Genomic DNA, 15,869 nt, shown 5'->3' with positions numbered 1-15,869 from the left:
GGTATTTGACATTTACTAAACACAGGTCTAAAGTTGCTGGTCTTTTCATTGACTTTGGTAGACTTTGGATCACAATCTAAAAGATCAAAAGCTACTGCACACAGAGACATTTATGAAGCCCACCCACACAGTAGAAGTGGAACATCAAATCTTCATCTCTGTTATCATAACGTCAAAATGGCTAGTGACCAAAAGTCATCATCTGACAATTAGTTGTTCAGTTGGCCATTGAAACAAGTTCAGGGGCTTAGTTCACCTCCCAGCAAATGACAGCATGTGACTGTTGCAGCAACATTTTTGTCAGGCTTCACAGGAGAATCCATGAACTGAGTTGTCGTCTTTGACTGGTTATTCTCTTACCTCTTCTTGCAGTTCATTCAGGTCATTGTTGAGGTGGGTATAACAAGCTTTTCTATTCCTGTCCTTGGAGTAAGGAGGGGATGAGCAACATACCAAGTGTTAACTGCCCTTCCAGGAAGATTGCCATTTGCCTGCCCCACCTCAGATTTAGTTACCTGATTAATCAGGTAACACTCTACTCAGTACAAAGCATTACAAATTGAACTTGGCTAGTATAAACCACATTATTATTATTGAATCAGCTTTGTATCTCATGAACTACAGCATAACTGGGCTCAGTGTGACTGTATGTACAGTGCTCCACACTGTGCACAGCTAAGCAAGATGATTATTATTCACGATCCCTTGCAGAGTCTGAACAGTACAGCACAAAACATAAATATATATATACACATGAAGTCCTTAAAAGGGTTAAGGAAGGCTTTCAAAACATTCTGTTGGAGATCTGTTTCCTAGATGATTTCTCTGAGTTCAAATGGGCTATAAAGCTTCAGGAAGAAAATACGTAAAAGGCATGCTGACTGCTATTGAATAACTTTTTGACAATTGTCAGTAAGATCATCTGATGAAACAGAAACAAATTAAGTCCTTGGACAAGGCAGTAAATGACTGAATCTATACACATATGACTATTTTTTGTTACTAAAAGCACCGCTTTCAAGCACACTCCCACAAACACTAACAGTGTGGGCACACAAACATACAGAAATTTGAGGCACTGAAATTAAATACATCACCAAATAAACAACCTTTTAAAAGAAGCAGTAAGGATGGAATGAAAACCCACCAAAGCAAATGAACTAATTCTGAAATGAGGATGCATTAATACAGATCTTCAGTTTGTAGCTTCTTGTAGCTCCTTTATTTAACTAGAGTTAGGTCTAGGTCATGATCTGCATACTCTGGGACACTTTTGCCAGGGCAATATGGCATCGACTTGGAGGAGAATGTATATCAGGTACATTCACTTTGTCTGTTCTTAGGATAGTCAACCACGTTTCTCCAACTCTTTTCAACATGTAATTCCACAAAAATTCCTTACTCAGCTTCACACAAAAGTACTTTTTCTTGTACAAAGACAGTTCATGGTACCATTAGAGGCCAATACTGCCCTTTGCAAATACGTGTCTGTGTGGAAATTAGGATGGGGTGAAGAGCATCAGGAGCTCTATTTCAAATATTCTTGGTGTGCAGCTACCAGTCTGGGAAGCCAATCTTCCATGGAAAGGGGAAAAAACCTTGCTGTCCTCAAAGTAGAAAGCTGGTTATTTTTCTTTTAGGAACACTTTCTTGTCCTTGCCAGTTGCAGAGCTCCTACAGTCATTTAAAACGTATACATATATCTATGATTCACTATAGCTCCTGTCAAAGATGTATTTTTCCCTCAACTTCAATATACCCAGATATATAGTAATATGCCTTAGCCAATAGGAGAGTGGCTCATCTCTGCTGAAGGAAGGCGAGGTACTGCTTTGCAATCCTTCCCAGTAAGGAGGCACATATGCCTTTTCATGGCTCGGAAAAGCAGCAGGAAGGAACCTGGTTTTGCTCCATGAGAAGTGACCTGCCCTAGATATGTAACGTCTCACAACGCGACAACTTCTCTCCTGCTCTGAATTCAACACTCTTGGTCAGAGTGCTGGAGATGGGAGGAGAAAAGGGGTGAATTCAAGGACTTTCTCTGCTGCATGGCAGAAAGAGGCTCTGTTCCTCCTGCTTACATTCACCCCAGGCAAGGCCTGTGGATACCTTCTCTGCAGAAGGGCACAAGGGAGTAGTATTGCAGAGCTCCCATGTGCAGTGCATGCAGGTAAGAAAAACTTGCCCTAAATGTGAAAAGACAGATTACAGTGGGGAAAAAACAACACAACAAAAACTTGCACAGCTACCAGAACTATTTTATTGAGGATGCTATTTGTCATCTGCTGTACAACAGAGCATACATTTTGAAACAGGCTGGCAATTCCATTTCATTCACTTCTTCTCTTTCCTATTCCACAAGTGTCATTGAAAGTAAGCAGCAAAGTCACCCTCTTCATGAATTTCTCAAACTGAAATGCTCTCATGAGGATTGTTATCCTGCTGCTATGTGATCTAGTCGGGAAGCCTGCATGTACCAAATTAAAGAGAACTCTATGAATCAAAGCTCTGAGACTTGATGCTGAGGTATATAATGAGCACAAGAGCACATAAGGCCCAGTCCTGCTCCCACAGAAATGAGCAGCAAGGGTCTGATTCTGATTTTGCTTATCCAGCTATAAATCAAGAGCAACTTCACTGAAGCACACATCAGTAAAAGTGAACAAGCAGTCTTTCAGCCACTAAATTCCCAACATATCAGGCACTGTATTTAGTACAAAACATTGTCCCAGCTTGACTTTGCCTAAAGGGTCAAAATGCTGAGGAAATGTTCAAACTGTGTCTTAAGAGAAAAGTGGTTATGATGCAGTGGAGGAGTGGGTTAGGAGAGCCTACTGAGCGCCCGTCAGCTGTCCATCTCCAGGAGAAACAGTAGCATGGATCCTTCTGCAGAAAAACAGTAGCAGGGATACTTCCTAGACATCAAACCCAACAAAAGTCCTTCTCTCCGTCTGCTATGCTGCCAGATACTCTGGAGTCCAGAGCTGGAGGCAGGATTTGATGACCAGACAGCTATTAAGAGATTCCATAAAATTTTCTGTGTTTATGAGCACTCTTTATTCAAGCTAGACAGTGCATCTGAATATCCCAAGTGAGACTTGAAACAACATAGAGCACCAGGCTAAGCCACAATATGTTATATTGGCCAAAACTTTTTCACCAGGACTAGTTAGAATTGCAATGGCAGGAAAATTAATTAGTTGCAACACAGTGTAACAGAGAAACACTGGTTATCATGGCTTGGGGGAAAGAAAAGAATGGTATTTTTGTTAAGGCATAGTACTCATCAGAATTACAAGGCTGAAGCTATGAGAACTATTTCTACTAGAGGAATGTATGATTTTGTGATGTTCCATGTCAATGGGATTGCACCAAAGATCATTACTACTGGAGAGAATAATTGTATCCCTATCTTATCACCTCTTTGTCTTTTTAATGAGAATTGCCTTGCAAAGCACCATACACTGGGTCACAACTCTACCCAAAGAGAATTTGTGTTTGAGTAGCGAAGGGTATAGACTTTGTAGCCTGTTATTACTGGATGTGATATGGACCACTAAATGAAAAGTGCTCTCTGTCTCAATTAAGTTTTAAATCACTTCCACAATTCCTTTTTTACAAGCTAAAAGACAGAGTAAGAGACAGACTCTTGTCTTGCTGTTGTGGTTTGTTTGTTTTTATTTCCCATCCCAGGACTTCAGGGAGTATGTCTCTGCTAAGTATTTCTGCAGCTGTTCAAAAGCAATCTGACTGCACAATACAGTATCTGAATAATTGCCTCAGGTGACTATTAAAGTCTACTGCTGCACCATAAAACCATGAGGAGTAATCTTGCACCACAGCAGAAAATACCCAACAGCCAACCCTGCAGAGTGTCGTTCCTGTTAGCAGAGAGCTACAGCAACCAAGTGAAGATTCAGGAAGACAGAAAGAGCACAGGGAAGGCTCTGGACCTTAAATTGTTCCTTTTCTTGCTGACTAAGCAAAAGTTGCTGATTGTTAAATATTGAATTGTCTGTATTCATCCCTTGCCAACTGAAGTCAATGAACTTACATCAGGGAGGACTTTAACCCATTACAAGCGAAATGTTTGTCATCTTCTTTCCCCCTCTGTTTCTCCTTACAGACTTTTACATACTGCAGTAAAGGAACCCCTTTAAAGCATAATGTATGGTAATACAGTTTAATTGTGGTTTGTTGGCCTGTTGGGGATAAAATGTGCTGGTTCCAAGTAATTTTGCTGACTCTAAACTTGGCTCTGTACAGAGAGCTGGGGGAGGGGAGGTTGCTAACAAAAATAGCTGTGCTACCTGGGAAGGCTCTGCATACTGCAAAAGTACTGTTGGAGTAGGGCCTATAATTGCAGATAATTGATTTTTTTCAAAACAATGACGTTTGGCTCACACTGACTACACAGCCTGCCTCTTAACCCTTACATAAGGACAACTCACACACAAATTTAACTCCCAAGCAAGCACACTTTGGGCACTCTTTCCTCAGGGAGCGGAATGTACTCACTTTGCATTCATTACACAACTTCTTTCAGTCTGTGAGTTGGAGACAGCTGAATTGCTGAGGGCAGGAATCTTTAGCCTTCACTTCTTGCAGGATAATAACAGACACCCAAAATCTGGGGGGCATTTCTTCTCCCCACATCCTCTATCTAGTACTTCTACAGAACTCCACCTGCCATCCTACCACCAGATCAGTGATACATGTTGGCAAGAGGGAATTATTACTGATCAGTATCTTGCTTATATGGAACACTTAAGTTCTTTCTTTCAGATGGTTACTCCTCAAAAATAAACACCTGTGCAAGAGTGTACCTCTCCTTTCTCACCTTCAGCTCTCAAAAGCATCTCCAAACTGCCAGGCAGAAGCTGTTTCACTAGCTAAACATGGTTCACATCCCATCAGTGATACATACATACAAATAAAGTGTAAAGAAACTCCAATTTTACATGACTAATAATAAGCAACAGGAACATTTAGCCTATTGACATTCAACTGTGATAGGAATCCAGTTAAGATTAGCAGTGACCAAAGGTTCAGACCATCATAGGGTGGTTTTGTACTCTCATGGAAAAATGAGCTTGCTTCAATCCACAGGACCTAGCTCTTTCACTGTCTAAATACCTACATCTACACGAGTACAAAAATCTCACAGTACGATCTGGGAGTATTTTAAAAGTTAACTTTATAACTTTACCTATTTTTTTATAGACACACCAGGTCTGTATGTCTACACATATCTCCATCTGTAAAGCTTTTGCTTGTTTCCAGGAATCTCTTGTCTATAGAGATACCTTGGCAACTTATTGCTAGATACTTTTTATCATCTCTGTCTTCTCAGCAGCTCACTCCAACTGATTGTATGCCTTCTGTGTGCATCTGGAGTGGTACTGTAGCAAAAAATATTCCAGTTTGGTCTCCAGCTTAATAATTTTCTCATGGCTCTAGAGCAGAATAGTAGTACAGGAACAAGGAAAAACTACTGGATGCTTCTACTAATGATTAAAACCTCAATGGCTTAAAAATCATTTTGCTCTCTCTACTTTGTTCAATCTGTGAAGTGAAACTTGATAACCTTTCTGGGTTTATAATGAATATTTTTTTTTCTTCTGCTACTTCAGTATTATTTTAAAGGATCAGATTTTGTTCTGCAAGCTGTATTTAATAATGCTTAACAAATAACTTCTCACTGGATTAGCTTAAAAGTAACGTACTATGGTGTCTGCAAAATCTGTTTTATTGGCATATCTGAGCATTATGATATCAACCCTCACATGGCCTTTAATAATCTACAATATCTTGCTTTACTAATAAAAACAATTGTACAGACCAAATAGCATCACAAAAGCTGAGGTTAATGCCCCTTTCCCTTCAGTACAGCACAGGACTTTAAATACCTCATCACATACGCATTACTGTCAGCTGCAAAGGCAGTTCTGTGCTGCAGACTTATTTGCAGAAGCGAGACCATTGCTGCAGTATTCATATGCAGTGAAAGAGGATTCAAGGCAAAAAAATGGTCCATGATGTGCTTATACATAGATCTACTGAAAAGGTTTGCCTATATGCCCTCCAGTCCCTTTCTGAGTTGTTCCTCAACTGGGACATCAAGCTGTGTAGGGCAACAGTCTACAGGTACTTTCCATCTGTTGGAGTACTTCTTATGGTATGTCCGTCCCCTGACTTTTGATCCTTGGCTTGCATGTTCCTTGTAGGAATGGTGCTACTTGATGGAAGAGTAAGCAACTTTAGAGGATAACCTTACTCATTGTCTCCTTAAATGACCGGTAAATGAGCATTGTGGGGTTTTTGAATAATGTATTAGTGATGTATAACTGAGCAGACAATCAGCAGAAATTTCTGCTCTTGTGCTCTGTGGAGATTGTATTCTTTCACCTCCTCTCACTGCCTGTTGGTCACCAACCACTGTGACTGGTCACTTAAACCATGTACTATTGTTTCTGTCTCACATGTGAGCATCTGGAATTCTAAAAGAACACTGAAGTCGAATACTGACAACTGTTGTCCTCCAAACAGTGGTGTGAATAAAAGAGACAGATGGATGGACACAGCTGTTTTGAAGTTAGAAGCTCAATGAAAAGGCAGCTTATGCCAGAGAAGCCTTCACTGAGCTACACCCAGCAGGAAGCATTTCTAACTAAAGAAAGATCCTTTCTTGCTGTTTTTGAAGCAGTTCCCCAGAGCAACCAGACAGCAGTTTGAGATCTTCTGAAGCAAAAGCATGTGAATCACAGCAAAATTACATAGGTGTCAACATCTGATATTGTGAAAGTGCTTTCTAACCAGAGGGTGTAGGTTTTAATGGAGTAGCACAAAAACTGACTCAGGTCCGTTATACTAAACATTTTTGTAACATTTCCCTTTTTGAATTTGAAGAGTACTTCAGATTTTAAGTTAAAATATGGAATGAATCTTAGTGTTCATGATTTGTTTTACTTTATAAATCAATGGCTTATTTAATGCAGGAGGCAAAATTTGTCAATTTTACAGAAAAGCTATTTGAGGAAACAACTAATTTATATTAACAAAGGGGTGGTGAACAAAAACTTCAGGTATGGTGAAAATGTATTGTTGGTACCTTCTTTATCACTCTAATTATGGTGAATAAATGCAGTCAGAGAAGCAGACAGGATGGAACAAGGCTGATCAATACATGCCTCTCCCTCCCCTTCCCTGCAGTCAAAAGAGAATAATTGCATTTATCTGGCCTTCTTGGGAAGTATCTATTCCTTGCTGGAGGTTAAATGAAAAACTCTTGTATTCCTACTTTTATGCTGACCCTAAATTTGTGTCCTGATTCTACTGTCTCTGGCTAAATGGATAGTTCAAGTCAGTGGGAAAATTGTCATGAAAAAGGGTTGCTCACATGAATGAGGTTTGCAAGATCAAGCCCTTCATGATCAGTATAACCCTGGGCATTGGGCTGATATGGCATCCCTGATTTACAAGAGTGATGCTATTAGCATCGAAGGGACAATTCACATGAGTAAGGACTGTGAGAATGGGCCCCTCAGGAGCAACTATCACCACAGTTATGTATCCAACCTCACTTAGATCACAGCAGTTTTCAAATGTTCTACAGACACTTTATGCTGCTACCGAACTTTGAGAAGAAAATAGACCTTGAGCACAAGTTCACTACTGCTTTACTAACTATGGCCCTAGTTTTGCACTCTGCTTAGACTCCCCCCAACTCTTAAGTGGTTCAGGGTCAACAAGAAATAATGGCTCCTTTTCTTGTTTCTTTTCTTACTTTCTCCTTCCCTTTCTATCTTTAACTTCTTTCTGTCTTTCCTTTATCCTTATTTTTCCTTTCTCTTTTTCTCCTTTTTTGTCTTTTATCTTTTATTTCCTTTTGTTTTCTTTTCTCTACTCTTCCCTTATTTTCTTCTTTTCTTCCTTTTTTCCTTTTTTTCTCCCTTCCCTTCCCTTCCCTTCCCTTCCCTTCCCTTCCCTTCCCTTCCCTTCCCTTCCCTTCCCTTCCCTTCCCTTCCCTTCCCTTCCCTTCCCTTCCCTTCCCTTCCCTTCCCTTCCCTTCCCTTCCCTTCCCTTCCCTTCCCTTCCCTTCCCTTCCCTTCCCTCCCCTCCCCTCCCCTCCCCTCCCCTCCCCTCCCCTTTTTTCTTTTCTTTTTTTTTCTATTTTTCTTTTTCTTTATTCTTTTCCCGTTCTTTTTTCTATTTCTCTTTTTCTCTTTTCTTTTTCTTTCATTTTTCTCTCTTTTCCCTCCTTTCTTGTTCTCCTCCCTCACATCTTCTTTCTGTACCTTCCCTTAGAATTAGGGGAATTCAATAATGGTATGAAAAAATTAGTAAGGTGTTGGCCTCAAAATTCAAAGATTGGGAGCATATAAGCTTTCCCAATTTCAGAAGTGTTTTTTAAGATCACATAAAATAATCTAAATTTCCAGAATCTATAAAATTTCTACCTGCATTTTTGCTTCTCTTTATACAACCTACAACTAATTTTACCTACAACGAATGAAAATCGCCTTTCTCCTGGCTTTCTGGTATTTCCCAATCTAGTTCTGAGAACTGCATGTAAATCAATTACCAGCTTTTCTTCTCAAGTATAATAATGTGGGTTTATTTTAACTCTGTTAACAGTTTTACCTTCTTTTTAACCTGGCTTCATCTAAGAATTAGAATGCTAAACAAACATAAAAAAGGTGGCAATAGAAAATAATTATAGTTTTATTTCAATAGCACCAATTATACATGCGATTGGGATATATTATGTGTTAGGTGGTGTACACAGTTCATGAAGTAAATAAACTTCTTGCCTTGAAATAAGTTATGACCTGCAGAAATGCTTTCATTTTTTTAAAATAAATCTGTTTGCTGGGATGGATCCATGCTCATGTGAGTTATTTTGTTGACTGCAGTGGAAATATTATTTGCAGTGTCCTTAGTAAGAACAAAGGTTGTTGAACCCAATTTTACCGTCATTTAAAAACAGTTCTGATACTACAGTCCTTACTCAAACGAGTTTTGCTGTGTTTGATGATTAATAAGAAAAGTCACAAAGGTCTGCACGGGCAGGTATTTAACATGACATGAAGCACAGAAGTAACAACAATGAACGCTGAATATATATACCTAAAACTAGCTTTTCTGTAATGATGCAGCCTTAAAAATTGTATCCCTTTCTGACTTTGTACACGTCTTTAGGATTATTTCTGAAATCTTTACTGAGCACCTGAGTACATTTATCTTTATCTTCTTCAGGCCTGTTTATCATGAGCTGTTTTGTCACAAGCATGGCTCCCGTTATAGGGGAGTGCTGTGGGAATAGCCTAATTTTCTCTGGAAGAAACACAGGGAAGCTCGTACACCAGGTTTCCTCCTTTCATCACATCCCAGCCTGCTGGTAAAATCTGTGGCCAGCCCTGAAGGCCCTTTATTTTCTGTTAGGCTTTGCAAAGCAACATGATACATATTGATTGGAACAGCACTGGTGGCCGGGCAGCGTAACCATTTTTATGGTTTTTTTTTTCCTTTGGTAGAAGTTCAGACCCACCCAAACAATGCAGGAGCCCAAAGTGCTGAGACTTAAGTTGCTTTACGTAGTTTTCCAGGTGAGCTTTGGGCCCACTTGGGAGCTTGTGCAATGGCTGGACATGGCGTGTCCCTAGCGCCGCCTGGCTGGGTCACAGTCTTTGGTTTCTGTGCCTCGAAGGCCAAGGGTGTTCAGACCAGAACGGCCTTTCTTTGTTTTTCCTGGTTTACTTTCGTTCCCTCCCCAGGTAAGGCTTGCCGGGGCCCGGGCCCAAGCCCTGCCCTTCCCGGGCCTGGCACACCGCAGCGGCCCGGGGCCCGCGGGGGCCAGCGGCGCGCAGCTCCCGCCGAGAGCCGGGCCGGGACCCGCCTCCGCGCCCGGGGGCGAGGCGAGGCGAGGCGGGGCCGGGCCCGGGGCGGGCGGCGGCGCAGTGCCCGGCCGGGACGAGCGGGGCTCGGTGCGCTGTGTGCGCTCTGCGAGGGGACGCGGGCGAGGTGCGTGATGGCGGCTCCCGCTGCCGGCGGGGGGAGGAAGCCCCCCTCCCCCCCCTCCGCCGCCTTCGGGGCGCGAACCCCCCGCGGGTGCCGGAAGGGTGCGCGGGGCCGCGTCAGCTCCGCTGAAGGTGGCGGGGCTTCTCCTGAGGGGGTACCGGAGCCTTCGCCCCGCGCAGGCGGCGGCCGGCTGTGGTGGAGGGCGGCGCGGAGGCGGCCCGGTGCCCGCGGCGGTCGGTGAGGGCAGGTCCCCGCAGCTCCCGGCGGGGCGGCCCGGGCCCTGCCCGCCCTGCGGGGGAAGCGCAGCGCAGGCAGCGCCGTGCGCGCAGGCCGGGCGGCGCGGCTGAACGCAGGGGCCTGGGCGGGCAGCGCGCGGCCGCCGGCCCCGCTTGGTTCCAGCCCGAGCGTGTGGCCGGGCCTGGCCGGGGGGGCGGCCGCGTAAGTGGGCAGGGGGTGCGCTTCGGGAGGTGGCGTTGTAACGAGCAGACGGCAGGCGGCCTGCCCGGTGGCGGCACTGCCGAGTGCAGCTGCGCGGCCGGCCAGCCTGCGACAGCCACGCGTGGCGGGGGCACCCGCGCGGCTGTGCGGCGTCCCGGGTCGTTACCCACCGGCTTGTGACCCTTCGCGTGGGGTCTGACCGCGTGCGCTTCAGCGGGCCCGGGTTTGCGTCCGCACCACAGGGAGAGACCATTGCTACCAGGCTGTTGTGGACTTACTAGACGTATCCTTTTAAGCCCTGTGCTGGTGTAGTATGTGGGGGTTATGTTTGTTTTTCTGCTGCTGTTTAACCACGAATTCGTCAGCGTACTTCATTTTCGTAGCGCAGGCAGTGCCTGGGCGGTAGGAGTCTGGGGAGGCCGACCCTACAAGCAGGGAAAATGGACAAATGTGGTGTAGTTCCAGAGATGGTGAACAGTTTCTCATGACTCTGCACAGTTCTTGGATGTATTTTCAATATCGTTTTAAGATCCACTATGGAAAAATGCTTGGATGCCAGGGATTTAATTTTGTTTGGTGAAACTACACAAACTTCCTGCTGTGATAAAGTTAAAAATTGCAGTTTCTGTTCACCACTGAAAAAAATTTTTGCCAAATCACTGATGATCTCGAAAACTGTTGTACTGTAATGTGAGAGGAGGGAGAGTTATACTGAATTTTCTATAACCCCGAGGCCTACTGCTTTGCCTAGTGACCCAAACACTGTTTTAGAAAGGATAAAAGAGGGAGCAAATCCCACCACCACAGCCAGACAGGTCCAGGGAAGGCAGGTTTGTTTCACTGGTCAAACAGCTGCTTACCACCATCCTGCCCACCACCCCACCAAGGATGTGCTTTCAGAGCAGGAGTCTTCTACTGCTCTCATCTCATTTCCCTTGTTTGGCTGTAGCTGGCAGTGACTCCATGCTGAAAGCAAGATGAGAGATTGTTAGAGCTGTAATCAAGTTTAATATTATTAATTTTTAATTACTGTTGTTAAAATTTAGGAAATAATGAAGTTGACTAAAACAGTACATTTATTTTGGTCTCAAGTGAAGCCAAGACGTACTAGTTTCATGGATTCCTACTTGCTAAGTCCATGACTGAAGCACTGGTGAGGTAAAAAGCCTTGTTCTGTGCAGAGCACAAATTGAACGTGCAAGGGGACGTGCTTTTTGTTTTATGTGCCTTCAGTTCTCATCACATTCTTAACTTTATGGTGTTGATAAAAGGTGCCACCTCCATAGGACTGTGGGTTTGCTATGGTCTCACTGGAAAGATACTTAATTAGCTTAAATCTCCCATGATAAAAGCATAAATAGTTCTCTGCTTTTTGTCATTACAACTTAATCTTTGCCCGTGAATCATGCTAAAAGCAATTTTTGAGAACAAGGTCTCAAAGGGGAAAAATGCATGTTTAACTCAGTTTCATCACAAGTTATTGCTGGGTGGGAAGATACTGGTTAATTTGAAAGCTGACGTGCAATTAAAATTGTGCCATTTTTAAAGATAGGCAATACTAATGTTCTTCTTTAAACACTACAGTACGTATAGTATGTCATCACACTCTTTCTGTCCTGGTAACTGCTTAGGGAAATTCACTAGTTCAAATGAACTGGTCTGAAATTGGTCTAACTCCTTGTGTTATTTCAAAAGTGACTACATTTTGTTTCTGCAATTACATTAAATGTTTTGGTGGATTATTTTTTGACAGTTTAATAAGCAGATAGAATGGAAGCTAAATATTAAATGATAATATAACTTCTCATCTTAAAGTATTATAGTATGCCATTGTGAAAATAAATTGAGGAAAACCAAATTTGTTTGAAAATAAACTTTTCACAGTTGCAAAATTGTGCTGTCATTGCAGTGATTAAGAAAAAAAAAAGGATATTCTGAAAATCTTGTCGGAACTTTGAATTCCTATGATCTTAACCTAACTTTACTGTTTTTTAAAGGTCATCAGTGAGAAGCAGAGAAATGGCTAAACTGACCCAGTTAATTGACAATGAAGTCTTCCGGGCTTATGCTACTTATACAACTATTGTTCTTCTAAAAATGATGTTAATGAGTCTTATAACAGCATACTTCAGAATCACAAGGAAGGTAAGAAACTGGGAATACTGTCTGGTAGAATAGGTTGAAATTTGTAGAGATATCACAGATGTTTCTTTTGTTTTCACCATTCAAATAGTGGTGCTGTTCTTTTTCTTCCTCCTCCCTCCCCTAATGATACTCTGAGTCTTGCATGCTGATGCTTTGTTGGACGTCTTTAACATAATTATGAGATAATTATGGGACTGTATCTTACAGTTGAATTTGACTTACTCTGCCTTTCTAGAACATTTCTCTTACTTCTAAGTAAGAGTTTTTCATAACTGTAGTTTCCACTGTCTTCTGCAGAAAGCTGGTGTCCAGGGTACCCAATTTATAAAGCAAATAAAGTATGATATAGAGCCATGTTACATGAATAACTAACCAGTAGGGTTAGAAGAAGGGGTATGAAGTGGATTTTTATGCATCTATAACCCTTTCATCCAGTAATTCTAAAGCTCTTTACATTCCCTAATTGTTTTAGCCTTCCCATTGCAGGTAGGTCATTATCCTAAAAAAAGATAATTGATTTTTTTTCTATTATAAGAGGCAGGCTGAAAATTTATGTGAGTCGATGTGTAGGCTAGATAAGTATATGAAGTATCCACTGAGGTTTACTAAATAATGCAGAAGTTGCATCTAGCTGAGGAGAGAAAAAAAGCTCGTGGGAAATACAGTGTTGTGTTTGCCCTGTTCTTGCTCCTATCTAGGCATCTGCTTATGGCCACTGTTGGAAACACTTGGTCTTGGGCTGAAAGAGCCCTGAGTTTGCCCCATATGGCTATTCTTACGAGATCTGTTTTTGCAAGACGGTGTGTGCTTCAAGGATTTTGTGGCAGTCCTTTTGTTGAAATGCTGCTTTTTGTTTCTGCTGGGTGCAAGATAACCCAGTTCTGTTTGTCATGAGGTCCTCATGAAGCACAGCGTTTGAGCTACTGCTGGTTTCTAATAGCTCTCTAGGTCTTTGTCACAGCTAAATCTTGAGTATAGCAGAGCACACAGTCTGTCCTGTATGTTCAAAATAGGATCCAGGTGTCTGTCATAACCTTACCTCTTTTTGGTCTTGCAGAAGCGTGTCAGCTGTACTGGTCTTATATGCAGATCCAATGGAGTCCTGTATTAATGCTCATAATGTGTTATGATCCATATGTATGCAGGTGACAATAGTGCGTTCATTAATTTATAGTGCTTGGTTTTCTTATGACAGACAGTAATATTCCAAAGACAAATTAGTAAAGCGATTTTTATTTCCTATTTAATATAAAAAAATCCTGAAATTGTTAAGAAAAAATAGAGGAAAGCAGTGGAGTTAGAGAAGGCAAAAGGTTACTGATGCTGATACTTGTTAAGGTGTCTCCAGAATTTTGAGGCCAAGGATATTTCACAGAAATGGATCAAGAATGCCTCAGAAAGCAATCATGAAGGTCTCCTAAAAATCAAAAGGGTTTGCTTGAATTACACCTGCATAGTCTGAACAGTCCACAAAATGCATGTGTTATTAATGTGTCAGTGAAGAAAGATCTACTGCAGTCTGCACTAACTGTATTAAATGTTTTCAAGTAGTGTCTTACAGTATTTGGAGGTAATGACGGGTTACATAACTGGAAAAAAATTGTACTTAAGAAGAAATGGAGAAACTTATTTGGTCATAAATGAGCATGGGGGGAGGTCTTTTGGATGCTATTCTGCGTTAGAGTTCTGAAGAAGGAAGTGATCCCAAAAGGCTTTTGGATAATTTGTCAAGGATAGTGAAAACGAGACTTGGGTGGTGCAGATAGCAGTTCTACCTTCCAGGTCCCTATGTACCTTCAGCCCACTGGCATTACTTCAGGCTAAGTATCAGTCATCTGCTGTGCTTGTCCATCTTACAAGAAGGCTTTAGCTACATGCATAAATTACATTATATTAATTTGTCAGCATGCAAGCTACATACAGGCAAGGCTCAAGAAAACAGTAATGCAGTGAACAATATATTGCTCCCTGTGCATTTAATTTCAGGTAAGTTATGTGAGGTTATAGAGGCATTAGTAAAAAGAGCGACCTTTGTAGCAAGCTGTCTTGACCAGAAAAAACATTCTGGCTTCTGATGTCTCTTGTGTGTTTATGTTTGACATAGGCATTTGTCAACCCAGAAGATACAGCATCATTTGGAAAAGGCGAGAGTGCTAAAAAATATCTGCGGACTGATCCAGATGTCGAACGTGTACGTAGGTAATACATAGTAGTCTTTAAGAGTTATTTTAAATAGCTGAATTATACTAAATCAAGGAATTAATTTCATACCTCTCACATCTTCTTTGGCAAGCCTGTGTGTGTTTTGTTTTGCTTTATATAGTAATGTAGTACATTTATTTAAATGAACAAACCACTCCCCATTCAGTCAGCATGCATGCTAAAAATAGTAAGTCATTGTCTGGTTATAATAGCTGACTCTTTGATAGTATCCTGTATGCATGGGGGAACTGGTGAGAAGGTTGTAAAACATGACATAAGTTGTTAGTATGAAGCAGTGTCCATTAAGTGCAATTCAGCTTTCTATATGATCTGAACATCAGTTGCAATAGTTGCATCTTTTCCTGAAGTGTAAAGGAAATAACAGGAGAAGAGGAGTAAAACTATGTTAAAGTCACAGAACTCCAGAGTTGTAAGAGAATTAATCTGGCAAATCATGCAGAGTGGGAGTCAAAGCCTGTGCTCTCTTTGCTGGATTGAATCGAGGTTACTCACTGATGTGTCAGTTGTACAGGAAAGTTGATCAGCCTTCTGGAAGAATGCTATTAATAGTATGGCAGTGTGCAACCTGCGGTGTACATATTTTGTTTTGAAAGATTCGTGGCAGAATATAAGTTGCCTTTCAGTGGGCTAGAAGTTACAGCTCATTTAATTTTACTTAGCTGATGACAAAATTTTGTTACCAAAATCATAACTTCCAAGATGCTCTTTGATATACCTGTGCTAAAAAGAGAAAGCTTTCATGGAATGTTTTCCATATCATTATTCCTTAATGAAGCTAACAGTTTATTTGCTATATATATTTTTATACAAAAAAAATTGGAATGTGAATAAACTGTTCTCATTTAAACCACTGTTAGGGAGGATCTTGAAAATGACTATCAGCTCTGATATCAGAACAGTGCATCCTTGCAAATGTATATGACTGTGGTTCTATGAAGTCTAGTATATTTCTGTATGTCTCTTCTGGATAAAAATCTCAGAAGATTCTTAATCTCAGTGGGTTGTAAAGATGCTCGGAATTTTCCTTTTCTCCCCCTGAGTGG

At 41.6% G+C, this 15,869-nt stretch overlaps 2 protein-coding genes across 15 annotated transcripts in view; one reads left to right on the top strand and one right to left on the bottom strand.

Moving 5' to 3' along the window:
- SLC15A5 (solute carrier family 15 member 5) overlaps positions 1-10,714 on the bottom strand; it is a 71,320-nt gene extending 60,606 nt beyond the window's left edge. For 2 of the 6 annotated variants that reach the window (XM_027807633.2, XM_027807634.2), the window contains exon 1: positions 10,629-10,713. Coding sequence is in view for 1 of the 6 variants with exons in the window: in XM_027807631.2 (XP_027663432.2) it covers positions 10,629-10,711 (83 nt within the window). In the remaining 5 variants the exon portion in view is untranslated. Of the gene's footprint in view, positions 1-10,628 lie in introns of all 6 variants that reach the window. The other 4 variants (XM_055712106.1, XM_027807637.2, XM_027807632.2 and 1 more) reach the window with 3 other exon arrangements.
- Positions 9,870-15,869, top strand: part of MGST1 (microsomal glutathione S-transferase 1) — a 57,960-nt gene continuing 51,960 nt past the window's right edge. For 5 of the 9 annotated variants that reach the window (XR_008732489.1, XR_008732491.1, XR_008732490.1 and 2 more), the window contains exons 1-3: positions 9,870-10,023; positions 12,456-12,603; positions 14,708-14,794. Coding sequence is in view for 5 of the 9 variants with exons in the window: in XM_055712109.1 (XP_055568084.1) it covers positions 12,478-12,603; positions 14,708-14,794 (213 nt within the window). In the remaining 4 variants the exon portion in view is untranslated. Of the gene's footprint in view, positions 10,024-10,114; positions 10,258-10,635; positions 10,770-12,455; positions 12,604-14,707; positions 14,807-15,869 lie in introns of those variants that run through there. The other 4 variants (XM_055712110.1, XM_055712107.1, XM_055712108.1 and 1 more) reach the window with 4 other exon arrangements.

Source organism: Falco cherrug, chromosome 5 (genome assembly GCF_023634085.1).
Source record: "Falco cherrug isolate bFalChe1 chromosome 5, bFalChe1.pri, whole genome shotgun sequence".
Lineage (NCBI taxonomy): Eukaryota > Metazoa > Chordata > Aves > Falconiformes > Falconidae > Falco > Falco cherrug.
Note: the sequence above shows the minus strand (reverse complement) of the source record. Positions and strands in the feature narration are given on the sequence as shown.